Genomic DNA, 26,658 nt, shown 5'->3' with positions numbered 1-26,658 from the left:
TTAATTGGACAATATTGTATGATTCTGGCATAGTCATTTTATACGCACGTGATATAATGATAAACAGTTTAAAGTCTTTCCAAAATTTAAACGAATTTATAAAAAAATATATATTACCGATGAAATCGCGTCTGTTATTTAATATGTTCCTTTTTTAAATAAATTAGTTCATACACGCATATATATATATATATACATACATACACATATATATATATAAATAAACAATTGTTTGTAATAAACTTTTAAAAGTTAACATTTTATTTTCTATCAATTTGTTTTGTTTGAAACGGAAAGCGAACTTTTAAAACATTTTAAATAGATTGATAAAACCATGGTCAAATAGTTTCGAGGCCTCACTTAAATGTATCCATTTGACCCCCATTTGATTGACTGAAAGAATTGTTACATAAATATACGAACAAAGAGAAGGAAAGAACTAAAACTGTATGACATAATCTTCCCATCATTACACTGTATCATGTAATTTGTTCCCCTTGAGTTCATTACAATAAACGTAATTACTTGTTGTATTCGTCTGTATAAACAATAATTTAAATGTGAAAGAAAACAAAAATTAAATGTTTTGTCTTTTTTCTCAATATAACAAAATTATTTATTAACATTATAAGTTTTAGAATCTAAATAATCGAAATAACTTTCAAAACATTTTTTAATTTTATTATCGAGTTTGATATTGTTATATATAAATATGTTTAATGTTTTAATACTTGTAAAATTATAATAAATTTACTAAAATTTTCATTATCTTAATATTATATGTACAAAGAAATATAATTGTTGATTAAACAGAATTATAACAAATTTTCCTGTCCCTATAAAAAAAGGATCAATTGATGATATTATTTTAATGCTGCTTGAAGAAGTTAGTTAATTTAATCATAAAATATAGTTTAGCATTATGACTAAATTAACATTACTGGACTAAATCAAATTATATATAATCTATATTATAATTTTTTACAATGGAAAAACTTTTAAATCTAATCACATGAAGAATAGATTGAATATAACTAAGATAAACAGTATAATTTATTTTTTGTGCAATTTATGTACCTTCATATGCATTATTATTTTAGAAAATAATAAGATTTTTATCTCAGAATTAAGTGTATTAGAGATATATTTATAATGCAAGATACTGATCCCTTATAAAAATTTAATACGTTTGAGTACTGCTAAATAAAAGTGTTAATAATTCTGGTTCAGATAAATTCCTTTTATATTTCTGAACCATGTCCTGAATCTTCAATCTTCTTCTAACATGTGGTGGATGATAGCTACAAAAAGTATAAGAATGTGATGAATTTGTAAAAAATAAAATTTATTACTACTTAGAGAAAATAATGTGATAACATTTTACGTGAAAATATTTTTACGAAAAGGTTTTTAAACGAAAAGATTTTCCAATAAGTCATTTAAAAATTTGTTTTGAATAATCATAATTACCTGTCATTATCAAGTCTTTTACGCCGACCCATATTTAACGCCGTTTGCCTAACAAGAGTACCTAATACTCTTCTAGATACAACCATACCATCAATTAATGGAGTGGCTAAATTTATTCTAGAAGTTGGACCTTGTAATCTGACTCTCATGAGTCCACTAGCAAGAGATTGAAGAAAAATTACTTGTACGTCAGACGGTTGAATTGTTCTACAATATTCTAAACCAGTATGTGTAAAGGGTAGAATATCTCCTATAAAATTAATTATAAATATTTTATTAAAACTAAACGATATAAATATATATTAAAATATTATTCATACCAATTGGAAAATGAGTATAATCTTCCAAGCTTTCTAGCCATACCACCATAATTCTTGTATCTGTTTGTATTGGTAAAGCATGTTTTGTTGTTCTTCTTGGTTTAACAGGATCTGCACTTGAGGAACTAGGAGGACCTGACCCTGAAAAACTTGGTGGTTGTTTTTCAAAATCAAGCGACATTGTTCTTGAATTCTGTGGAATGCTACAGGAACGAGATCCGCCACTTTCGCTAATACTTCTTTCAAACCAAGCTGCACACAATGCAAAACATATGAGAATTAGTTAAAACAAAAGACATTTTCCATTATTTCCTAATTTACATAATACTTACATTGACCATTACTAGTGTCACTGGTATAACTAGCTTCTTCTAACGAATCTGAATTTGTCATTATAAATGACTGTGTTGGTACAACAAATGCAATTTCTGCACTGACATCCGCCCAATATAGTACATGTGTATCGCCATTATAAAGAGAACCACCATGATCACTAGTGCTCGATTGTGAAACATTCATTTGTGGAGTTACTTTCCATGAAGTGTAAACGTGACCAGTCCAACCAGCATGTGCAGAAACTGATACTGGCCAACCAAGTGAATTAAGAAATTCCAAAAAATTTGGTGATACATTTTTTTCGTGAAGCTGCAAAATATTAACATTTATTAAAATACGTCCTCTATGTTAAACGCTTTCTTTTTTTCTTTATTAACGTAGGCCATGATTTAAAGAATAAAAAAATATATAAAATTCTTACTACGTTGGACAATATTTCGGATACTGTTTTCTGACCTGCTTTGACATAAAATATATGAACAGTATCACATGTTCTTGCACTAATATTATCTAATGTTTCCAAATCTGTACAAAATCCTGGAATAGTAGGATCTAAAGCAGTAAGAGTACTATTCCCAGACTCTTCACTTTCTCTATTTTCGATATTGAGAAAACCAAAGTGACTTAAAAATAAACGAGCAGTTTGGAATTCATGACATATTTGTGGTGGTGCACATTCCTCAGTTTTTTCATCTACTTCCTTATTACTGACATCATCATATTTTTTTTCTAAATTTATCTGACGTTCCAGCAATTGCGATAACAGCTCATGTTCGTTTCTAACTGATTCGTTATCATTCATAACAGCTTCAAGACTAGGTATTGATTCATCTCTGTTTTAAAATATTTGTTATATTTCTAAATTAGATCAGAGTATATGGTATCATATTATAATATAGTATTTAAAACAAATTACGTACACTTTACAATGAGGTATTCTATCTACATTGTCAGGGAAAAATTTAGGCTTATAATCCGTTCTTGGTGCTGCTTCATTTAATGGTAAAGGTCGGCCAGGATTTGTATTTACGCTTCTAATACTAGATCTATGCCGTGGTAAATGTCGTAACTGCAAAGTCCATGCATGCCTACCAAATGGTCCGCGTATTAAAACAGTTACTGTAGGTTGCGGATCCTGATCATTTCCTAAAGGTTCTTCTAATAAAGCTAGAATGGTTGCATTTTCGGCAACAAAATAACGAAATCTTTCAACTGCTGCTTGCCGAGCAACACGACCACCAGTCCAACTATTGCAATGCCGAAGCAACGAAACTTCATCTAGTAAAGATGATAATGATTGTGCACCACAAGCACTAGGAAAATAACCAACCTAATGATAAAACAAATCAATTGTTTATTATATATTATATTCACCACAATCTATATTAAGGGAGAAATTATAATAAGTACCTGTTCTAATATTATTGTAAGAAGAGCTTCTGCAGCATCTCTAACACGCATTGATGCTGGCTTTAATTCTTTTTCATCCTTCATTTTAATTGGTTCACCTGGTTTACCAATACTTTTTGTACCTGATACTCCTAATTCTACTACTTCCAATACTGTTGTTAAACAATCTTTATCCTATAAAATTGCACATTATTATTATATTTAGAATAAGTTATATTTTTTGATAGGATAAGATCAACCTGTAGTAATTGAGAATGAGCGGTTAACCAAGTCGTTAAACAACCAAACGCTGCTACGATAGAAGAATGCAAATCTTTGGAATGTGCTGGAGGAGGTCGCCAACATTGATATGCAATATAATCGCACAACCATTTCACAGCTCGTTTACATTCCAAAGCATCTACAAAACAAAATAAATATCTGTGTTACCATTATCTTTGATTTCTAAAAATATGATTTTTTTTTTTTTTTAAATTATCAGAGCGTTTATCAAACCTGTGAGTTTCCTTGCTGCAAAAATATATATTAGAAATAAGTATATATTAACAAAGAAATCCATTGATGTAAATTGATATATTTAATGTTGAATATTACCTGTTTCTCGAATACGCGTTCTTGCCAATCCTGATAACATTTCAAGTGCAGCCAGTGAAATGTTTAAATCTGTTTTCCATGAAGATATCAACCTGTGACAAACGAGATACGTGGCTCGTACGAAAAGAGCATGTGCCGAATCTGTAACATTATTTCATTTTAATATGATTTGCTATTGATAAAATTGTATAATGTGATATTTTTTAATGAAATTGGAATTTTGATATATGCAGGGTTGTGAAAAAAACACTCTCTTTAAAATATATCGTCGACGAATAAAAATAAGATAAAATGAACACAAAAACGATTACACTCCAGAGATTTGGCAAGTAATTGCAGTACCAAGGTGAATAGTACTCGTATTTACCGAATGCAATGCATTCCTCTTGAAGAGTTGCTATATCAGAGGCATCACCGAGCGAACGTTGATCACTGGATATGCTTATTTGACTGGCTGAATCGCTGGTAACTATCAAGCGATGATGAGTACAATGGCAAATGCACAACAGAACACAATATATAATAATAAAAAAGAATAACATTTCACAGAAGCATGTGTGAAGCAGGTACAATGAAAGGTGATATTAAGCACCATGCTTTCACTCTGCATTATCATACTGAGTTACAGTAATGTAGTGTACAAGGCTTTAAATAAATGTTAATAAAAAAAATGTTACTTCTTTAATTAGATATAGCAGTAGCTTTGGCTACTCTCTATTAGCATAAAACAAAATAATGTCTATAATAATTTTTTTATATATTTGTTACAAAATGTAACTCAGGACAGTGCATGTAAAATTTAACGTTTTCAAGCCAACGTTTTTTTTTTTTAACAAACCTGAAGATAATAAATTAACTGTTGTATCATTTGGTACTGCATCTGGCTGTGTCACTTGTTCAACCTCTTCTGCTGCAGCAGAATCTTGTACACTTAACAACAGACCTCCTAAAAAGAATAAATACAGATATAAAAAGAATATTTCTTTGAAAGGAAATATTTCTTTATAACTTACCTAGAAGCATGTGAGTATTTTGTGGATCAGTTTCTACTTGTAATGCATTAATAAGCAAATTCATCAATCTTGATTTTAATTGTGCAAAGGTTACTTGAGTTTTTTCAGAAGATGTATTTGGAAATGTTGGAAGTTCTTTGATAGGGAGATTCTACAAATAATATTTTTAATTAAACTGCATATTTATGATATATTATGAACATCATCGTAAATGTATATTACCTGAAAGTGTAATGGTAATGCTAACATCGATATAAGTAAATGTATCGAAGCTCGTCTTAAATCTGGTTTCGAAACTATATTAGATTTTAATTTTAAATCTTTCTCAGGGAGTACCAGTTCCAAAGCAGATAATACTGCAGGTACTAACACTTGTACACCATTCAAATCCAAACGAAATAAATCGGACGAATTCAAAAGAATATATGCTAATGTTTCACCGCACTCTCTTGTCTGTAAAATATATAAAAACATCTAAATTATAGTTACTCATAATAATTTAATATATAAATGAAATAATAAAGAAACTTGCATCATCTAATTTGAGACCATGGTGCATTGCTTGATAAAATCTTGCTAAATAAACAGGCAATATTTCTTCTCCAGTCTTTTTCGCACAAAAAATTCTACAGAGTGCACCCATAGCTTCTGCTCTGCCTGATTCATAACGATCTATACAAAGTGTAGGAGGTACTTCACTAATAGTTTCTTGTAACGAACTTGGCCCATCTACAAGTACTGAGGATGGACGTTTTGATGCTCCTGATGGTTCTGAAAAATAGAATATAGTATATATTTAAAAAATATAACAACTTTATGTACGATAAATTGTATATTCGATGAGATAACGTACGTGGTAAATTTTGTGACCATCCATTTGTTCCTATAAATGCAGCTTCGAATAACCATTCTCCAAAAAGGTGTAATATACTATTGCACTTAGGTCTGCTTGGTGCTAAAGGAGGTCGAATATCTTGACCAAGTGAGGTCATAGCTATAAATATAGAATATATCATTTTATTATAAATCTATATAATCTATAAAATCGTCTTATGAAACATAAATTCATGAATTATCTTACAAGTTGTACTAGATGCCGATGATGGTCCTGAATTTGATATCAACATTGGGGGTGTACTAGACACGCGACTGGTTGTTAAACCAATCAAAGAAGCTTTTGGTATCCCTATATAATCAAAGCAACAAAGTTACAATTAATAATAGATTTTTTAAAACTGTTATTCCACTTGTACATTAACTTCCACATGGAAGACCTTTTCTGTTTTTATAATAATACAAAGAAAAGAGTGTGAAGATAACAGATGAAGTGATATACACATTGAAAATAGCATAAGAAATATGATAGCAAGGAAAAGTATAAGATGCTGAATACCCTTAGTAACCGCAGAAGGTGTAACACTGAAACTTTTGGCAAGTCGGCGTTGTGTTGGAGGTGTAGGGGAGGGTTGTGGTTGGTCCTTGCCACTTGATCTGTCCCACCCAACACCTATGTTTCCATTATTATTGGTTCCAGATGCAATGTTCGATACGCAACATTCTTCCCAGCAACATGCTTGTGAAACTCCTAAAACAATTGTGTGAATGTGCACCCACCACCCATGAGTGATCAAGTTGTTAAGCAACTACTTTGTGCTCTACAAAATGTTTGCAGAAAAAGAAATTATTAACATAAAGATAATAAATATTGAATAAAAATAGTAAATATATATATATATACATATATATATATATAAAGTATTTCTAAACTATACAAAGATATTTGCACATTCACAATATTTATTATAGGCCTGATTTACTTGAGAAAATAAATTTACCAAGAAATGCATCAACTTGTCCAGCTATTCCTTTTATAGCTTTCAAGAATATTTGTGGCAATCCTTGTAGACATGGATGTTGACAAGGATCTATAACATTTGGGCTAGCAATAGCATATTGGAAAAATGCTTGAGTTTGTGATACTACAGCTGGTCTGCATAAATCTACAGGATCTCCAATAGTTCGCAAAAGTCTGTACCATGCTTGTGCAACAGCTTCCTCTGACATAGTTGGTGGCACAAGTTGTGCATCTTCTTCGCCTAAAAATAAATCATAGACAATATTTGGCATATTTTTATTATAGAAATTAATTTAACAAAGATATACTAACTTATTTTTAACTCTGGGAACATTGGCCCATACATGATTTGTAAAAGTCTTGCTGTGAGTGCTAGGCACACACGATTCCATTGTTCTATCAAAGCTAATCTGTGCCGCCATCGAAGGCACGACTCTCGTAATGTACGCCATAAAGGTGGAGCAGGAAAATTACGTTCGCAAGCTACCAACCATACCTGAAACGAAAGTTAAGTTAATATATTTATTTTTCAAATGATAAAATTAGTTAATATGGTTGATAAAATGACTACTACATAATAAAATTCTTAATACCTCTAATAATACACCAAGTACTCTTTCACATAGCTGTTCACCAGCATCTTCCCTTGTTGCTGGTGGTGCTAATAATGCATCATTAATTCCAATAAGAAATAATAATAAACTTTCCCAAGTTTCTCTTTCTAATGATGCTGGACCTCTTGCAATTTGTTGTAGTGTTCTGAGCACTCTATGACATAATACAGCTTGTCTGTTTATAGTATCACTTCCTATAAATATATAAAATTATTAATCTCATAGAAATATAATAATATGATATAAAAAGTCCAGTTTCTGCTTCTAAAAATAAAAATATTAGCATTGCATTATAAATTACCTAAATCCTGATATAAAAATGGCCAAACTATGAAAAGAGAAGAGATCAAATAGATAAGCAGAAGAATATTAATGTATTTAAAGAAATGCATAAAAAAAAAAAAAAAACAAATAAAAGAAATTAATATTTTAAAATGATAATTCTTACCTTCTCCTTTTCTTGGAATAAATAAATTATGAAAATGACTTATAATCTTCCTAGCATAAAAATTTGGATCATCTATAATTGGCCTTGGTACAGAAACCTTTGGTGTAGAATATAATGCAGATAGCCATTCACAATATACATTAACACAATCTCTGACAGTGTCATGTTCAGCTAAAGGTAAAGAAAGGCCATAACAAATAACTTCCATACACCACTGTACTTCCTTATCAGTGCATAAGGGACTAGGTTCTGCTGCTTGAGTAATACCAAGATTAGCAGCTAGCTGACGTACTATGGATAATGCGACTTCTTTTCCTGCTCCAGGTGAAAACTTTTCTAATACACTTTGACTTTCTTCTGAACCTTGTTGAATCAGAATGCTTAAAGAAGCCCATTCTGAATACATTCCTCCTTGGGAATCCTATAATGATTATATGATATATAAATATTGTTAAATACTTATACAGATTAAATAAAATACTTACTTTATGATTAACTCTATTGAATACGCCTAAATTCATAGATTATTGTATACTATACATCCAAAAATTATTTGTAGTTCAACTTATCAAAATCAATGACTTTATTTGATGCACTGCCATAAACATTGTTCACTTGGTATAAAATATACTTATATTATATGTTCTGAGATCATACATTATCTTATTCATTTCTAATATCAACAGTCACGTAATAAAATTATTTTTTATTTATATCACTTTCATAATTATACTGTCAATGTGTGAAACCTAGTTATACAAAGAGATTAACATATTTTCTTTATTTAACATTGATGAAAATATCAATATATACTTACTTTTTCTAACCTACATTTCTTTGATAGAATTGTAGTATAAGTTACACATATATACGTGTGTGTTATAATATGTGTCAAAAGTAGGCAAAATATTGAGGTTCGAGTATCACAAAAAAATGCACTTTTTTTGATATTTCTTTTATAATATACAGATGAAATTCAAAAAATTATTTTAAATCAAATCATATATCTTATAATACTGAATAACTTTTATTGGTTTTTTTTTCTTGATACAGAAAAAATCTAAGAAGTATATATTTATATTCTTAGATTTCTATTATATTCTGTACTGTTTTACACCCAACTAAAATTACTATATAAGTTCCAGTACAGAAAACTATTGATAATGTTAATTCTCCAGATTAGGTGGCGCAGTGATGCATTGGTAGACCATTCATTGAATTGACTACAGATCTTGACGTTATATTATTCTTGGAATAAAGAACAATGAAAACAGTAGCATAAAGGAAAATTTTATTAGCTGTATCTTTCCAGGTATATATAATGTCATGAGTTAGAAATACTAAAGAAAGTCAGAATAATAAAACTGATTAAGAAATGTTACATGTAATATCATTAGATATTTTAAATATAAAACACTCAATTACATATATATTGCAAACATATATCAACACATATTACAAATAAATCCATGAATAAAAAATACCTCTTTACAAATTATATTACAAATTCTTAAAGTATAGATATAATTTTTCAAAGAGCAAAAAGAGATTTAAGGTCATTAAGCGATAATTTTGAAACAAGTTGGTTCTTTTCACCACTTAATACGTTTTGAGATATGGCCAATTTATTTTCTTGTAAGCGTTTGATACGTTCTTCTATAGTATTTTTACAAATAAACCTATAAACATAAAATGATTATGATATATAAAAATAATTTCACACAATTCTATAGTACATTCCAATAAGAAAATAAGAGCTGTATATAATGCTTACTTATAAATAAAGACGTCTTTTTTTTGACCAAATCGATATATCCTATCTTGAGCTTGTGTTTCTAACTGGGGATTCCAGTGAATGTCAATAAGTAATAGATGATTTCCTCCTACAAGATTTAGTCCAACTCCACCAGCAGTAAGTGAAAGTAACAAAATTTTTGGATCTCCAGATAGATCATTGAAAGAATCTATTATAACCTAGAAGACATACAACATATATATAGATTACTTTTATCGATTAAAAAGTATATCATTGACGAATAAAATAATAAAAATAATCCCCTACTTGTCGATCTTTAATAGGCACTTTGCCTGAAAATTCTCTAAATGTTGCCCCTTTTATTGTAGATAAATGAGATCCAATAATTTCTAACATACTTGACCATTGTGAAACAATAATAAGCTTATCTCCTTTGTCTAAAATTTGTGTGACCATATTGAGTACTGCTTTTATCTATATTAATAATATACAATTTTATAATTTATATAATGAATTTAGTCCATATGTTTAATATATTAATTGTTATGTAAAAATTTACATTATACAAATTATTGTATGAGAGGATAGTTACTTACTTTGGAACTCATACGGTCTGACTCAAAAACAGGATTTTTAGAAGTAAGTACATTTTTTGTCACTCTATGGTCAACGCCTGTTTCTTTTTCATTTACATCTTCATTTTCTTCATTTTCACACAATGAAATATTATTTATACGCGATATAATATCTGAATTTACATTTTCTTCATCCGTTATTTCATTTTGTTCCAAATCATTTTGATCCAACATAGCATGAATTAACGCCGGATGACAACATATTTGGCGAAGACGTAATAGAAGTACCAAAATTTCGTGCGTTTTAACATCAGCATGCAGCGAAAGTAACTGATTTTGAGCCTTTGTAAATTGTGTATTTTTATCTAAGAATTAAAAAAAAAAAAATTTAATACACGTTATAAAAAATATTATTTTTCAATACAAAAAATATATAATAACTTACTTGGATTTGACAAAAAAGATGGCTTATCATACATTCCAGACATTAAGTCTGCCATATGATCTTTTTCTGCTCTTTGCGATAAAAATTGTGCAAAAAGCGTACGAGAATATATTAAAACTTTTTCGTAGACTAATTGTTCTTGAGAATCAAGTTTTACTTCCACTTCTTCAAAATTTTTAGTAGGTAAACTTTCTAGAGCACCTTGTGCTTGGAGTTCTTGTTTTGTTCTTCGAAGCATAAGAGTCTTCATAACAGTTGCTAATCTTTGATGACCTGCAGCATTTTTATTGTCGACCCAACGTTTCCACACACGAATATCATCAAAAGGAGAACATTTTAAAAATTTCAATAAAGAATATAAATCCATTTCTTTATTTTGTATAGGTGTTCCAGTAAGTGCCCATCTTTTACTTGCTATAAGACAACATACTGATTGAGATACTTGACTTTTATAATTTCTTATTATGTGTGCTTCATCAAGTATTGCTCTTTTCCAATGAATCTAAAAACAATAGATACAATTGTAAATATCGTATGCTTTAACAGAGTTATGGAGAACATCATAGATATATATCACACACTTTATATACTGTAGACATGGTTTTAAATTCCCTGGATAATATATTATATGTTGTAATAACAACATCATATTTTGCTAAACGTTTAGCTAATTTTTCTCTATTATTACCATGGTAAACTTCTACTGACAGTATACCTTTTTTACATTTACTTTTTATTTCATTTTCCCATTGTGATAATAAAGAAGCTGGACATACAACCAGTGTTCCACCTTTATAGGCTTAAAATAAAAAAAAATATTATTTAAACAACAATGAAATAAATAATTCATGATTTTTTTAATTAATCATATTTGGAAATATAATATTTAATTATAGTTACTATTTCAAAATAAAAAAAGTTTGCTACTATATTATATTATATTCATTCATACTTTACATACTTATAGATTTATTTGTAGTATGCCATTCATCATCACTGTCATTATCATCTTCTTGAGCAACAGTAGCCATGATTAAGGAGATCATTGTTAAAGTTTTACCTAGGCCCATATCATCAGCTAAATATTTTAATAAAAAAGAATATTTTAGCGATTATGTACTGGTAAAGAATATAAAATTTACATTAAAAACTATAATTATCAATCTATATAAAATAATATAGATTTATACCTAATACACCACCAGGCGGTCGTTTTTGTTCTCTCCACATAAGCCATGCTAATGCATGCTGTTGATGAGGCATTAGTTTTACTTTTAAACCAGGTGGATCTTCTGCTTTTGCATCTTCTGAAGGTCGAGCTACAAGTGATCCATGTAAATCCTGTAATCTTTCTACCGTTAAAGTAAATTCACGTTCTCTAGTCTCTAAAGCTTTTTTCCCCAATGGTTTTAATTCTGAAGACTCCGTAGAATCCGCAAAAAAATATTCAGAATCAGATTGTAGATATTTCATTTGATTAGATGATAAAGATGTTTCTTCTGGTTTATCATTAGACATAGATTTTGCATTCATTTGTTCAACAGATTGTACTAAAGGTGTTCTTTCTAATTTTGCTTCTACCTCCTTTATTTCTTTTTCTTGAACAATAATGCTTTCTTGTAATTTTTTTCCTTTATCTGGTAATATCTCTATATTTGCAGTATTAAGTAATAACTAAAAATAAAACATTTTAGAATTCACATGATTACAAATGCTTAAAATATGTCTCCAAGGTTCGTATATATTTTCTTACCTTTGTTTTTTCTAATTGATTTTGTAGTTGCTGCAATTTGCAAGAGAGGAGAGCTCTTTCTTGTGCTACCAATGGATCTATATTACCAACTCCAATCTCTTGTTTAGCATAAGATATTGCCAATGCATTCTCCTCACTTGCTTCCTCTGGTGTATTATCTAGAAGTTAACATTATATTTTTTATTAATCCATCTTTCTCACTCTCTCTCTCTCTCTCTCTCTCTGTATAAATTTTTATATTAAATCTGTAGAAGTCTAAAATTTTTATTGTCATAGCAGATGTTAAAAAAAAAATATGCTTTTATAGTAAAACTTCTATACTAAAAAAATATACAAAAATATACAAAATACTCTTATACTAAAAAAATATAGTTTGTATATCTATCTCTTCTAAAAAAATAATATAGATTATTTTACATTAATGAACTTCAATACCTGTATCCGAGTTAATATTTACAATAGATTGCTCATTTTTTTGTATATCAGTATTAAATTCTTCTTTTTCCTTGAAATTCTCACTTTTATTAATTGAATCCATTTCTAGACTCTCAGATTCATTGGTTTCGTTAACATCATCAATATTGCTGGTAGCATCAAAAGAATCTCCAATTTTTAAATCCTTTATATTTTCTTTTGTATAATCATGTGAAATATCTTTTCTTTTTCTACTTAAACAATTTGTAGAAGAATTTGTAGAACTTAATTCAGAATCATCTATGAAATTATATCAAAATAAAAGATATTTGTAGTTAAGTTTCAATTTATAATTTCTTAATAGCTATTTGCAAAAAAAATTATATGTCAAATTTACCATCTGAGGTTTTGTCGGATTCTGATTCTCGATAGGAAGTTTTATCATCAATATCGCTAATACTATCTTCATCAGAAAAAATTAAACGATGTTTCTTTAAATTGCGCTTTACATTATTTTCAATAATTGATGAAGAATTTAAATCCATTGATTCCCTTTCAATATAAAGATGGATTATAATTATATGAGATTTTTTATTAATGTATTTTAATTAATATATCAATTAAAGACACATTATATAATTTAATCAATTTAATTATAAACATTTTAACATTTACCTTTCCATTGAAATAGATTCGTCATTGTCACTACTATCGATAAGGATATCTTGCCTTGTATTAGTAGTTACATTATCATCACTGTCTGAGATAACTAAAGAACTATTATTTAAATTAGTAGAAGAATTTTGCCACATTTTAATACTAATAAATAATACTGATAGAATTCAAAGAGGTAGTTATTGAATATGTCCTATAAGTCAATGATGTTTTATTTCATTTCAAACATAGAGCAATTTATATAAATACATATATGTATTATAGAACAGACTGAAATATTATTATTAAATAATTTTAAAACACTCGCGTTTCATTCGATCCGTAAAGTTGAAATACGTTTCTCTTTCTAACGGATTAAATTTTTCCCATAAACTTACATATTTTAAACTAGCCAATCACGTCGTTGATCATTTATGGGAAGTTAGATCTATGAATATAGCATTTATAGATCCGTTTTTAATATGAATTTTTAATAGGAAATGGTTCAAAAGTTTCTAACGAACAAAAACATGATTTTAAAAATCAATTATTTTTTTTCGAGACTGTTTAGACTAATTTATTTTATTTTATTATTATTTTTTTTTTTTTTTTCAGAATGTCGAACTACGAATCTAGGAATATTTTTACGATCCGAAAAAAAATCAGCTTAAAAAATTAAAAAAAAAAAAAAAAATAATTAATTTAGAAAAACAGTTAGAGATTTTTGGTCTTGCTTATATTAAAAATTCGGTTATTATTTATTTGCCTAATTAACAAATTAAAAAAGTGGACAAATATCCATTATATGTCAGTAAGTTATTACGACGAAGTTAGACTTTTTTCTTTTTTAAGGTTGTTCATTGTCTCTGATTTTATAACGGTTTACGTCAATCATAAATATAGACGTATTTTTTTTATTGATTTTAATGAAATAGATCTTAAAAAAAAAAGAAAACAAAAAAAACGAAAAAAAAGAGATTCGTATAGTGGCGCCCCTGAAACTTTGCGGTAAAAGAGAAGAAGCTCGTACCCTTCTCTTCTGACTTTCGTATAAACGCTTGAGTGATGTGTGTTTTATTTTCGTGAAATAAAAGATTCAGACGCAAGAAAATGTATTTCGCGATACTTACACGGAGAATTACACGGTAATCATACAGGTATTTTTAAGGAGATAATTCCATCGTAAAAACAAAGAAATATGTGTTCGATGATCCATGTCAAAAGGTCTTGATGTCTGAAATTATTGTTAAATTTTAGATAAAATTTATAGTTCCTCTTATATTTTATAAATTAGAAACGTAAGAATCTTATAAAAAACATTTAGTAGAATGGCATACATTTTAAATTTATAATTTAGGAATACGAATTTTACGTGAGTTCGAACATATATGAATACTATCAGATTGTCTTTTATTATATCGATATAAATGAACAGAATCGATTAATTTATACTATCTATTATGTATAATATTTATATATCATTTTTATAAAAATCGAAATATGAGTTCGTTTATTTTAAATGTATTAATCAATACATTTAATCACATACGAATTATATATCTCGTGTCGTTATCTGTCAATGATATTGACTATATAAGAAGAAGAAAGAATTTGAGCGACTTCGATACATAAAAGACAATGAGTACATTCTTGTAAACGATTCTTTCGATTTTTTTCGATTATTTAATATTCCTTTAAGATATGTAGTTTATGTATATGTTATAATAGTTATATAACAATAATTCATAATAATCAAGTTTGTAGATTTAATTAAACAGTACACACGTTAATTACAAAATAATTTTTATTTAATATTTATATTCATTTAAATTTTGAATAATGTAACTAATGTAACTAAGAAAAAAAAAAAAAAACGCTCGACTGACTTTGGTAGTAATCGAAACAGTTTTCTTTTGCATTCCGACGAATGAACATCGTAGCTCTCTGTTCTCAGACGGCTAACCTTAAATAATTTTTACTTTCGTTAATTTTTTAATTATTTAAACAACGTATAAGTACGTGTAGTAAAATAAATTAATATTTAATCGAAAGTACATTCGCTTAAACGTAACATACTGTACGTAATAAGTTAAATATAAAATAATTCAAATGTATTACTATAATAAACTTTAATTTCGAACTCGAAGAAGTTGTCTGCAAGTGATGTCAACAAAAACGAACGCTCAATTGACTTTGGTAGTAATCGAAACAGTTTTCTTTTGAATTTCGACGAGTAAACTTCGAAGTTCTCTTTTTCCATACGTTTAACTTTAAATAATCTTTACTTTCGTTAATTTCGTAATTATTTAAATAATGTATAAATACCCGGTGTAAATATATTAATATTTAATCAAAAATATATTCGCTTGAACATTACGTAATACGTAATACGTTTAAACTCGGAATCGTTGCTTTTCTCTAATATATTAACAAAAACAAATTTTTCATTGACTTTGTCGATTATTCGATCAGTTCTTCTTTATATTCCGACGAGTAAACATCGAAAGTTTGTCTTTCTAAATGTGACGATTTGAAAATTAATACTTTTGATAATTTGATATTTATTTAAATAATATGAAAGTAACGCGTAGTTAAATAAACTAATATTTAAACGATAATAAATTGATTCGAACATTATTCGGCTGGGAACACGAGTTAAACATAAAATAATTTCATTTTATTTTTTCTTAGATTTCTTAATTTCTTTTTGAACTGACGATCGTTGGTAACGTGTGAAAAGAAACCTTTGATTGACTTTAGTAGTTATTGGGATCAGTTGTTCTTCGTATTTCAACGAGTAAACATCGAAGCTCTCTCAGGATGTTTTTTTCTACAAGTATCAACGAAGACTCAAAGTAAGTATATTTCTGTATCACACATTTTTTGAATAACATTTCAATAGAGTTAAACGCACGATCGATACTACTAATTTGATTGTTATCGAATCAGTTTTTTCTTTTTTTTTTTTTTTTTTTGGATTACGACGAGTAAACATCGACGCATTTTTAGAACGTATTTTCTGCAAGTATCAAATGAAAAATTTCGGATAGAAGATCGTTCGTATTAAAGAGTGTTAAAGCTATCTATTACTAGTTATCTTTTCTACAGCTTGAAACTTGAATTATGTTTTGTAAATGGCAAATCATTTTGATATCGCGTATTTTAGAATACAATCATAATTTACGAGTCTCCAGATGCGATAACCTCTATGTATTAAAATCTAATTCGACGTAAATAATAAATAAAAATGATTATATATTTAAGAACATTTTCCAAATCTTTTCGATCTAATTCTGATTAAACTTGATATTTAATTTATACTTTACATTGCTAATAACGTTTATATGCAAGGATTGAAATATCACAGGATTGTGATATTCAAGAATCATAATATATATTATACGTAATTACAAACATATGATTGTTATTATAGGATAATTATTATTTAATATACTATTAGTATAATTATTATTATATACATATACGTATACATTTATGATTATAAAGTATCAGAAAATATTCGTAAAAATATATAGATTTAATACGAACGCGAGATACATAAATATACGTAACGTTACGCCAATGCAACACGTTAATTTGATTTATTAAGATATTATGATATACCTACGATAGAAAATGCAATACCACATGTAGTATTAAAGCAGGAAGGAAGTAATTAATCTCGAAACGTTTGCGAGTGCATGTTTATTGCCGTTGATCTATGAAATGTTTATTAATTCTAAGTATTATCTAAGATAATTTATATATACGTAAGAAATTTATAAAATATATATTTATAATTAATTATTATCTTACAAAAAAATTAATAATATTTCTCTCTATTTTACCGGATTTCACGTACGACGCTTGCAAAAAAAAAAAAAAAAAAAGAAAGAAAGAAAGAAAAAAATGAATACTTAAATGAAATAATTTGGAATAATAATACGATATACGTACAATCAAATAAATGAAACTTGAACGGACGTTGTATATATATATATATATATATATATATATATATATATATTTTTTTTTATAATATTTTCCACGAGATTACGTTTTTTATCTATATCAAAATAACTTCCTTATAATTGCAACTTCAAATCCAAAGGCAACTAATCGTAGCTAAGCCGAACTAAGCCATGATCTACCGGCATATATTTCTTAAAGAATAATATAGGAAAGATCTATACTACTTAGCACGATACGTGAAGCACGTGTTATTCGAATCAGTGTTAATAGAAGAGACGCGGAATTGTCATTAAAAGCGCATGTGTGGAATGCGTACACGCGGAACGCATATTCTCGTTGAGGAGAACTAGTAGAAGAGATTGAAATGAGAAGAATGGGTGGGAAGGATAGAAGATTGGAATGAGAGAAGAGAGATCAAAGGGATACGATAGTTAGAGAAGGAAGGAAAGAGAAAGGAGAAGAGAGGAAGAAGATGATGATGATGAAGAAGAAGAAGAAGAAGAAGAAGAAGAAGAAGAAGAAAGAAAGAGGAGAAAGAAAGAGAAAAAGAAGAAGTGGGATGATGCTTACGTTAAGAAATTGTCTCGTTCTCTTCAGAAGGGTTTCGTAGTGTCAGTAGAGAGTTTCACGTTTGATGTTTCCTCGTGGAAACATTTCGAATAGAAAACAACACGTATTTATATAGTTCGATATAAGGATCATAATCTATTGTACAGTGTTCAATAGGAAGGCCATGGTTTCATGAGGAAAGGCTAGGCATGCAAGGAGATCACACGAAGCAATCGAAAAAATGGAGAATCTTACGATTTCATCGTGCTATCATCCACCCTTACGTCGTTACAAGTTTTCTTATCGTATTCGTGTTACCTTCGATGATGGCGAATTTATATCCACGGGATATAGGTATGTATGTTTATCGTTGTATGTATCTTTCGAAGTATTTTTTTTTTCTTTTTTTTCTCTCTCTCTCTCTCTCTTTTTTTTTTTTTTTCTCTTTGTCCATCAACGTTCGTTCTACTTGAACGGTTTACGCTAATTATGTTTTATCTCGTTAGTATATAGTATGGGAAATATAATAAGTATCTTTTTTTCTTGTTCTTCAAAAAAAAAAAAAAAGAAAAAGAAAAAGAAGGAAAAGAGATACGATGAGAATCGATTTAAAGTGATCGCAGGTTTCACTCGTTGAATTATCTATCCATGTTACATGTAAAACGATTTCATTCCTCTAAAGGCATCCACGACAGAATTAGTTCAGTCGTTCGTTGCAATAATGCGAATTATGTTCCATGGGTTCATGGGTTATTAGGTTTCTAGTCGTTCATCTCATCGTCACACTTTGCGTTCTTCAGCGGAATACTTATTAGAGATGCACTCGACTTACTTAATTGTCCATTCGTTATGCGTGTATTAGCTTTATGCGACCTTTCGTTTTATCAGAATCGTTAATACATTGTAGAAAGCGGTGTCGTCGATCTTATGGAAAGTACTGGGATGTATCAAGAACCTCTTGGATTGATAGTTACAGAAAATCGTTGTAAACAAAACGATACGATCGCATTCGATATCGCCGAATCCTCTTTGTTAACTATAAACACGAATGCGATCTTTCCAACTGGATTGATTAATAATTTTTCGATCATCGTTGTTGCAAGAACTAAAATCAGTAAGTAGTAAGTTGATAATAAAAATCTCCAAAAAAAAAAAAAAAAAAAAAAAAAAAAGAAAAAAAAGAAAGAAAAAAAAATAATATATCTTGTTAATTAATATTTCAAGTAATATAAAATCCATATATTGATCTATTAAAATATAATCGATTCAATTGATAATTGTATAGACTTTCCTATGGCTACATTGTTCTCCATTTACGATGATGGCGGTCAGGAACAATTGATCTTATCATTGGGCAAAGATATAACATTCTTTTACGATACCTCCGACGATGTTAACGACGTCGGAAGAGAACCGATTTCTTTCGGAGAAGATATTTCCGATGGGAAATGGCATCGTTTAAGTATAAGCGTTAAAGGAAACACAGTTACTCTTCTATTAGATTGCAAGAAAGAAATCACAAAGGAATTAAAAAGAAATCTTTCTGAAAGTATAAACGTCAATGGAATTATCATTATAGGTCAAGAACTTATGGAAGAAAATATATTTTTGGTAAGTGTTAAATTTTAATATCGTAAATTCATTTTCTTTTTTTCTCCAGATAGATATAAAGATTAATATAATCAATTAAAAATACAAATTAATTTCTTATTAGGGAGGACTTGAATTATTGAAGATATCACCAACGCCGGATGCAGCGTATGAACTTTGTACGATTTTTGCACCTGATTGTCAACGAGAAGAGATATATAAATTCGATAGTAATAATTCGATCATCGATGAACCTATATTATTTAAACCTTTCAACGTATCCTTTGACAAGCGTCATGGTTATGAAGATTTCGAGGGAATTAAAGAAAATGAGAAAGAGAATTTTAACGAAGAAGATATGGAAGCGTATCCTTTGCGATATGTTCCCACAAATTTTACATTTATATTAAGACCAACAATGAGGACGATAATCAACGAACCCGTTACTGTAAGATAAATTCTTTAAAGTGTATATATTCGTTAGATTATATATATATATATATATATATATATATATATATATAAAATAATTTATATTTTATACAGGTATATAACAGAAACGAACAATTTACAACACAGAGTTACGAGAGCGAAACTATTACACAAGAAAATGCTTATCCCACAATTGAATCTTTTAATTTGCCGTCATATTCAAATTCGAATGCGGATTCTTATTATAATAATACAAATTATAACTTTCGTGGTTCACCTGGACCACGAGGTTTTCCGGGACCACCAGGAACGGTTGGACCACAAGGTAAAAAAGGAGAACCAGGAAAAGACGGATTAGCAGGATTACATGGCGCTCCTGGTCCACCTGGCCATGTATTTATGATACCTTCGTTAAGTCAACAAGGAAACGAAAAGGGTCCCGATTCTCAAGTAGAAGCTTTGAAACAAATATTGTCGCAATATATGTTAGCAATGAGAGGTAGCGAGGGACCAATGGGACTGACTGGTACTCCTGGTCCGGATGGAGCTCCAGGGCCTCAAGGACAAAAAGGAGAACCCGGTGATATTGGTGAACCTGGACCTAGAGGAGACAGAGGTATTACATTTTCTTCGCGTTTATATAAAAAATATATGTATATAAAATAATATATTAATCAAATTCTGTAATTAACTAATTTGTTTTATTGCGCAGGAATCCCTGGGAATACTGGTAGAGAAGGTAGAAGGGGACGACCTGGAAGAGATGGAGAACGTGGTCCTACGGGACCACCCGGTATAAAGGGAGAGCAAGGTCCTCCTGGATTACCAGGTTTACCAGGAGATAAAGGTGAAAGAGGACCTCCAGGAGCTATTGGAGAACCAGGATTGCCAGGTCACGAAGGAATGCAGGGTGATGACGGACCTTCTGGTTTACCAGGATTGCCTGGTGAATTGGTAAGATTTTTGATATTTTATTGGGAGAGATATTTACGAACATTCTTCGATTGAAGGGACCAAGAGGTTTTATTGGACCACGTGGCTTCCCAGGGATGCCAGGAAATCCTGGTATACCTGGAAGCGAAGGATCACCTGGTGCGAAAGGTAATACTGGTCCATCAGGTCCACCTGGATCACCTGGTCCATCTGGACCATCGGGGCCAATTGGTCCACCTGGTCCTCAAGGACCTTTAGGATCGACGGGATTAGTCGTAAGTAGATACTAATTATTATTAATATTTTTAATCAATTAATAATCGTATTCGTTAGGGACCACAAGGAAAACCTGGTATACCAGGTCTTCCTGGAGTCGATGGTCATCCTGGACATCCAGGAAATCCTGGAATTCCTGGATTGAAAGGTGAACCAGGTATGTTAGGTCCACAAGGATCCATAGGATTTCCCGGTGTACGTGGACCAAAAGGAGATGATGGGAAAAGAGGATTACCTGGTGATCGAGGTGAAAAAGGTGATAAAGGAATTGAAGGAGAAAAAGGCGATGCAGGTTTGAAAGGAGAACGAGGATCATCAGGGCCACAGGGAGTTCCTGGGGTCGAAGGTATAGAAGGACCAAGAGGATTCGAAGGAGGTCGTGGCGAACAGGGTCCGACTGGACTACCTGGAGAAAAAGGGAAAATTGGTGTACCTGGTTTCGCAGGGTATCCCGGAAATCCGGGTGAGAAGGGTGATAAAGGTCAGATTGGAAGAGAAGGATCAAATGGGGAAAAAGGGGAAAGGGTAAATTGTATATTTTTTATATTATTATAAAATAGATATGATATCAAATTATAATTATTTTTCTTCAACAGGGAAACAACGGTTTGCCAGGTGATCGTGGTGAGATAGGTCCCAGAGTAAGTAATTTATGAAGCTAAACAATATGTTTACAAATATAGTACTTACATTTTCAATATTAATTATAATAAAAGGGTTTTAGAGGTGTTCGTGGTAGAAGAGGTTCCGAAGGATTACCAGGCCCAAAAGGTGACACTGGTCAACCAGGATCTCCGGGACCGGCAGGAGAATCTGGACCACCAGGATTAGAAGGTCCACGTGGATTTATAGGATCACCAGGACAACTCGGACTTGATGGAAAAGATGGTATTCCTGGTCTTCCAGGGGAACGTGGACCAATTGGCGAATCTGGCCCTCCTGGTCCTATTGGATCTCCTGGTGTGATCGGTCCACAAGGTTCACCAGGAGAAATTGGTCAGCCAGGTGAGCCTGGCATTCCAGGTAGTCCAGGTATACCAGGAGATGTAGGTACACCAGGCGAACAAGGTAAAGAAGGTCCGCCTGGTCCTCAAGGACTATCTGGAAAAGACGGGCCGCCTGGTCCTGCAGGATTACCTGGATTTCCTGGTGAAAGAGGATTGGTCGGGTTGCCGGTTCGTTAATTTATGTAATAAACTTTAGTCTGTTTATAAAGAACTTTTAATACATATATATTTATAATATGTATTATGTGTATAATGTATGTTGTTTTTTAGGGTATACCTGGATTGAAAGGAGAAATGGGACCTATTGGTTTGCGGGGACTATCTGGAGACAAAGGTGCTCAAGGAGAACCTGGAAAAGATGGAGCTATAGGTCCTGAGGGTAGACAAGGTCCAAAAGGACCGCTTGGTCCTCCTGGTATAAAAGGCGACAGGGTATAATTTTTACATTATAAACAATATCAATTAAATTGGATCTACACAAAATGATATTTTTGTTTAGGGTGAAACTGGTTTACCAGGGCCGACTGGTAGAGATGGTTTACCAGGACAACGAGGATTATCAGGCCCTCCTGGTCCAGTTGGTGTTCCAGGAGAAGATGGTGACAAAGGAGATATTGGACCACCCGGTGAAAAAGGCTTTAAAGGTTCTCAAGGTTCAATTGTAAGTACATATGTATTAAAAATTCTACAGTTGATCTAATATTGACCATCTTATTAATTAAAAAATTAGAGGAAAATTTTGCAAAACCTAAATAAATTTTTCAGGGTCCAGTGGGAGCACCAGGACTTCAAGGACCACGTGGAGAGCCAGGTCTTATAGGAGCAACAGGTGAAAAAGGACCACCTGGTGAAATTGGTAGACGAGGAATGAAAGGTGAAGATGGTCCAATTGGTGTACCTGGTCCTGCTGGACCTGTAGGACCACAAGGTCTTCCTGGTCCATCAGGATCAAAAGGAGAGATTGGAGACATGGGTCCAATCGGACCTGCTGGTCCAGCTGGTAGTCCAGGAGAGGAAGGTCAAAAAGGACCTAGAGGTGCGGACGGTCCGCCAGGTTTACAAGGTCTTGAAGGTCGTCAAGGAGAGAAAGGAGATAGCGGTTTGCCGGGTCTTCCAGGAGTAGGAGGTGGTGATGGAAATCCGGTAAATATTATTTATTGCATTAAACAAATCTTGATAGAAAATAATTTTCAATTATATTAAATAATGTAGGGAGAACGAGGTCCTGCTGGACAAAAAGGAGAAGAAGGTAAAGCGGGACCGTCTGGTCCTCCTGGAAATCGTGGTCCCGTTGGACCAGAAGGACCAAAAGGAAATGTGGGTCCTCCAGGTTTTCCTGGACCTCCAGGCGAACCAGGCTTAATTGGTTCCAAAGGGGAACCAGGTAAAAATGGCGAAGATGGGGGACCTGGAGAACCCGGACCTCCAGGCGAAATTGGGTCACCTGGGAAAGAAGGTTTGGCTGGTACACAAGGAAGACCGGTTAGTTTTCGTAATAATGTTATATCCGTCGAACTCGTTAAACGAAAGATGTAATACGTATTTTGATAGGGTCCAGAGGGTCCAGCGGGAATACAAGGTAATACAGGTTTGCCAGGAGATAAGGGTGACGTTGGACCACCGGGTTTACCAGGTCCTCAAGGTCGACCAGGAGAAGAAGGCCAGCCAGGTCCTCCGGGATTATCAGGTGTAAGAGGATTATCAGGTTCAGCAGGAGAAAGTGGACCACCGGGAATTCCAGGAGCTGTTGGTTTACCGGGAATAGCAGGACCTGATGGACCGAAAGGTCCAAAAGGTGATAGAGGTCGAAGAGGTTTAAAAGGACATCGAGGTGATATTGGCTCGATTGGAATGAAAGGTGATCAGGGTGAAAAAGGCGAGAAAGGAATACGAGGTCTTGCAGGACCAGAAGGTCCTAAAGGAAATGCAGGGCCACTCGGTCAAACTGGTTTGAAAGGTAACGATGGACCACCAGGTTTGCCTGGTTTAGAGGGCCCACCAGGACCCAAAGGTCATACCGGAAACGATGGATCAAAAGGTGATATAGGTCCACCAGGTCCTCCAGGTCCTCCTGGACCTCCAGCGGAGCAACCAATGATTCCACCAGAATTATTATTTACTCAATCGCACTTCTACAAAAGGAAACGAGAGATTTCGGAAGACATGTAAGGATTGATTAAAAATAGAATATTTTTATATAAGAAAAACGATTAGAATCCTCTACTCGTTGTTTTAATCTCGAATTAATTGTAGAAAAGAAGATAACGAGAAGGAGAATGATCTGAACAAAGAGGAAGTAGATAATGACGAGGATAACGAGTTGGGACCTAAATTTTTAGATGTATATACATCTATCTACAGTATAAGACAAGAGTTGGATCGAATACGCAAACCAACTGGAACCAGAGAAAATCCTGTGAGAACCTGTAAAGATTTATTTTATGGTCATCCACATTTCAGTGATGGTTCGTATATCTTCAACTGTCTTATATCTTCAATAATTCGATCTCTTTGTAACAAAATAAATATTTTATTTACAGGTTGGTATTGGATCGATCCAAATTTAGGAATGCCCGACGATGCTGTTTATGTCTATTGCAATATGACAAATATGGGAGAGACTTGCGTGTTTCCTGATACTCATAGTAGTCAAATGCCAAATATACCTTGGAGAAAGGAAGACGAAAAGGGCAATTGGTATTCCAAATTGCGTGGTGGATTTCGCGTAAGTAATTATCTTCCAAATTTTTTTTTATTAAAAGTCATTTCTCTGTCATCGTTTTATTTATAATTTTCAGATAACTTATGAGACTATCGGTGTAATTCAATTAAATTTTTTGCGTTTGCTTAGTGAAGACGGTTATCAAAATTTCACATACACGTGTATGAATAGCGTAGGTTGGTACAACGCGCCTAACAATAGTTACGATTTGTCGATACGTTTGCTCGGAGAAAACGAGGATGAATTTTCTTACGATAATTCAAAACCTATTATCATAGCGGATGGTTGTAAATCACGAAAGAGTAAAAGTGAAACGGTGTTTCTCATTCAAACGGATAAACTTCAAAGATTACCACTGATCGATTTTTATCCTGTTGACTATGGTTTACCTCATCAGGCTTTTGGTTTTAACGTTGGTCCACTTTGTTTTAAATAGTTATACGTGGAAATAGTTGAGTAACGATTGATTAAATATTAACGGAATGATAATAGACAATTTTATATATAACGTTATGCAAGGGGTATTTCATTATATAATTATTTATAATTAATATATACCGATCGTTAAAGAATGACGGATAGCTAAAGTTAAAAAAAAATATTTTTTGTACTTTTTTTTTTTTTTTTCTTTTTTCTTTTGAAGTAATATATCAAGCATTTGCATTACTTCACGATCAAATATGTGACGTGCTTTAAGAAAGTAGAAATGTGCATAAAATGTCGATGACTAAAAAAATTTATTTTCCGAAATTAGATTTCGAAGTAGAAAGCATATCGTACTAATCGTATTTAAAAAATACAGAACAAAGAATACGGAACGTAGACGCAATTCAGATTAAGGCTTTTTTTTATTATAAGTCAATTTATATTATACAGCGCATACATATAAATTTTATAGCATATAATTTTTTTTAATTTTTAATACTGCCAATAGTATATAAAGTGTATTGATATTGTATATTACATATATATATATATATGTAATATAGTCTGACTTTTAATATATTTTTATTGAAAATATTAGTCACTATATTTTCTGAATTCTTATACCAAATATCAAAGCTTCATTCATATGTAATATGTATGTACATATATAAGAAATATTCCAAGATCAAGATTAACTTGGAAAGACCAGACACAAGGGTTCCGTGGTGTAGCGGTTATCACGTCTGCTTTACACGCAGAAGGTCGCCAGTTCGATCCCGGCCGGAACCAAGTATCTTTTTTTTTCTTCTTTTTTCTCTTTCAATTTTTGAAAAGTAATAATTATTTTGTTTCTTCCTTCTTTTTTTTTTTTTAATCTCCATGCAATCTAAATATAAAAAAAAAATTGTGAATAACACGAGATGAGATCGCAGCATTTTTAATCGCGTTTTTGTGTTAAACGTACGCGTTAATAATAAGATTTATGATTAATAATTATTAATAATAAGAATGATGATAAGAAGATTAAATTGATCGTTACGTTAGTAAAATATTATCGGCATGCTTACTTTTTCTTTTTCTTTTTTTTTTTTTTT

The 26,658-nt window shown here is 31.2% G+C and overlaps 3 protein-coding genes and 1 non-coding gene across 10 annotated transcripts; 2 read left to right on the top strand and 2 right to left on the bottom strand.

Annotated features, from left to right (window-relative positions):
- Nucleotides 1-839: 839 nt before the first annotated feature.
- LOC122636435 (ral GTPase-activating protein subunit beta) lies at nt 840-9,119 on the bottom strand. 6 transcript variants are annotated; one of them, XM_043827630.1, is made up of 26 exons: nt 8,878-9,119; nt 8,546-8,809; nt 8,353-8,481; nt 8,061-8,231; nt 7,914-7,940; nt 7,592-7,806; nt 7,311-7,494; nt 6,979-7,239; nt 6,537-6,728; nt 6,225-6,329; nt 5,997-6,137; nt 5,676-5,914; nt 5,366-5,596; nt 5,144-5,294; nt 4,969-5,076; nt 4,498-4,599; nt 4,131-4,271; nt 4,032-4,046; nt 3,776-3,936; nt 3,537-3,710; nt 3,047-3,456; nt 2,548-2,959; nt 2,123-2,435; nt 1,791-2,042; nt 1,471-1,720; nt 840-1,301 (listed from the first exon to the last, which is right to left on the bottom strand). In XM_043827630.1, the coding sequence occupies exons 3-26, from the start codon at nt 8,453-8,455 to the stop codon at nt 1,181-1,183; spliced, it is 4,479 nt and encodes a 1,492-aa protein (XP_043683565.1). In that variant the 5' UTR covers nt 8,456-8,481; nt 8,546-8,809; nt 8,878-9,119; the 3' UTR covers nt 840-1,180. The 6 variants fall into 6 exon arrangements, with proteins under 6 accessions (XP_043683565.1, XP_043683561.1, XP_043683562.1 ...); XM_043827626.1 differs by having other exon boundaries at nt 8,061-8,481; XM_043827627.1 differs by lacking the exon at nt 4,032-4,046 and having other exon boundaries at nt 841-1,301; nt 8,061-8,481.
- A 102-nt stretch (nt 9,120-9,221) lies between these two features.
- LOC122636434 (collagen alpha-1(XI) chain-like) lies at nt 9,222-26,021 on the top strand. Of its 2 annotated transcripts, XM_043827623.1 has the most exons (20): nt 9,222-10,455; nt 16,349-16,512; nt 18,346-18,532; nt 19,086-19,292; nt 19,464-19,789; nt 19,893-20,216; nt 20,315-20,816; nt 20,913-21,154; nt 21,211-21,408; nt 21,467-21,934; nt 22,006-22,050; nt 22,126-22,584; nt 22,687-22,848; nt 22,916-23,077; nt 23,182-23,559; nt 23,629-23,898; nt 23,968-24,581; nt 24,670-24,881; nt 24,957-25,141; nt 25,215-26,021. In XM_043827623.1, exons 3-20 carry the CDS (start codon nt 18,388-18,390, stop codon nt 25,572-25,574), a joined length of 5,259 nt encoding a protein of 1,752 aa, XP_043683558.1. In that variant the 5' UTR covers nt 9,222-10,455; nt 16,349-16,512; nt 18,346-18,387; the 3' UTR covers nt 25,575-26,021. The 2 variants fall into 2 exon arrangements, with proteins under 2 accessions (XP_043683558.1, XP_043683559.1); XM_043827624.1 differs by lacking the exons at nt 9,222-10,455; nt 16,349-16,512 and adding an exon at nt 18,132-18,240.
- On the bottom strand, nt 9,592-13,815 carry LOC122636618 (transcription termination factor 2). The gene is made up of 12 exons (XM_043828019.1): nt 13,679-13,815; nt 13,109-13,173; nt 12,590-12,747; nt 12,027-12,510; nt 11,798-11,914; nt 11,427-11,635; nt 11,248-11,338; nt 10,837-11,109; nt 10,575-10,756; nt 10,123-10,290; nt 9,835-10,034; nt 9,592-9,739 (listed from the first exon to the last, which is right to left on the bottom strand). Exons 1-12 carry the CDS (start codon nt 13,813-13,815, stop codon nt 9,592-9,594), a joined length of 2,232 nt encoding a protein of 743 aa, XP_043683954.1.
- Nucleotides 26,022-26,280: 259 nt separating the features above from the next.
- On the top strand, nt 26,281-26,353 carry Trnav-uac. The gene has a single exon. It is a non-coding gene; the product is annotated as a tRNA-Val (tRNA).
- Nucleotides 26,354-26,658: the final 305 nt, after the last annotated feature.

The sequence above is a fragment of the Vespula pensylvanica genome, chromosome 22 (assembly GCF_014466175.1).
Source record: "Vespula pensylvanica isolate Volc-1 chromosome 22, ASM1446617v1, whole genome shotgun sequence".
In the NCBI taxonomy this organism is placed as follows: domain Eukaryota; kingdom Metazoa; phylum Arthropoda; class Insecta; order Hymenoptera; family Vespidae; genus Vespula; species Vespula pensylvanica.
Note: the sequence above shows the minus strand (reverse complement) of the source record. Positions and strands in the feature narration are given on the sequence as shown.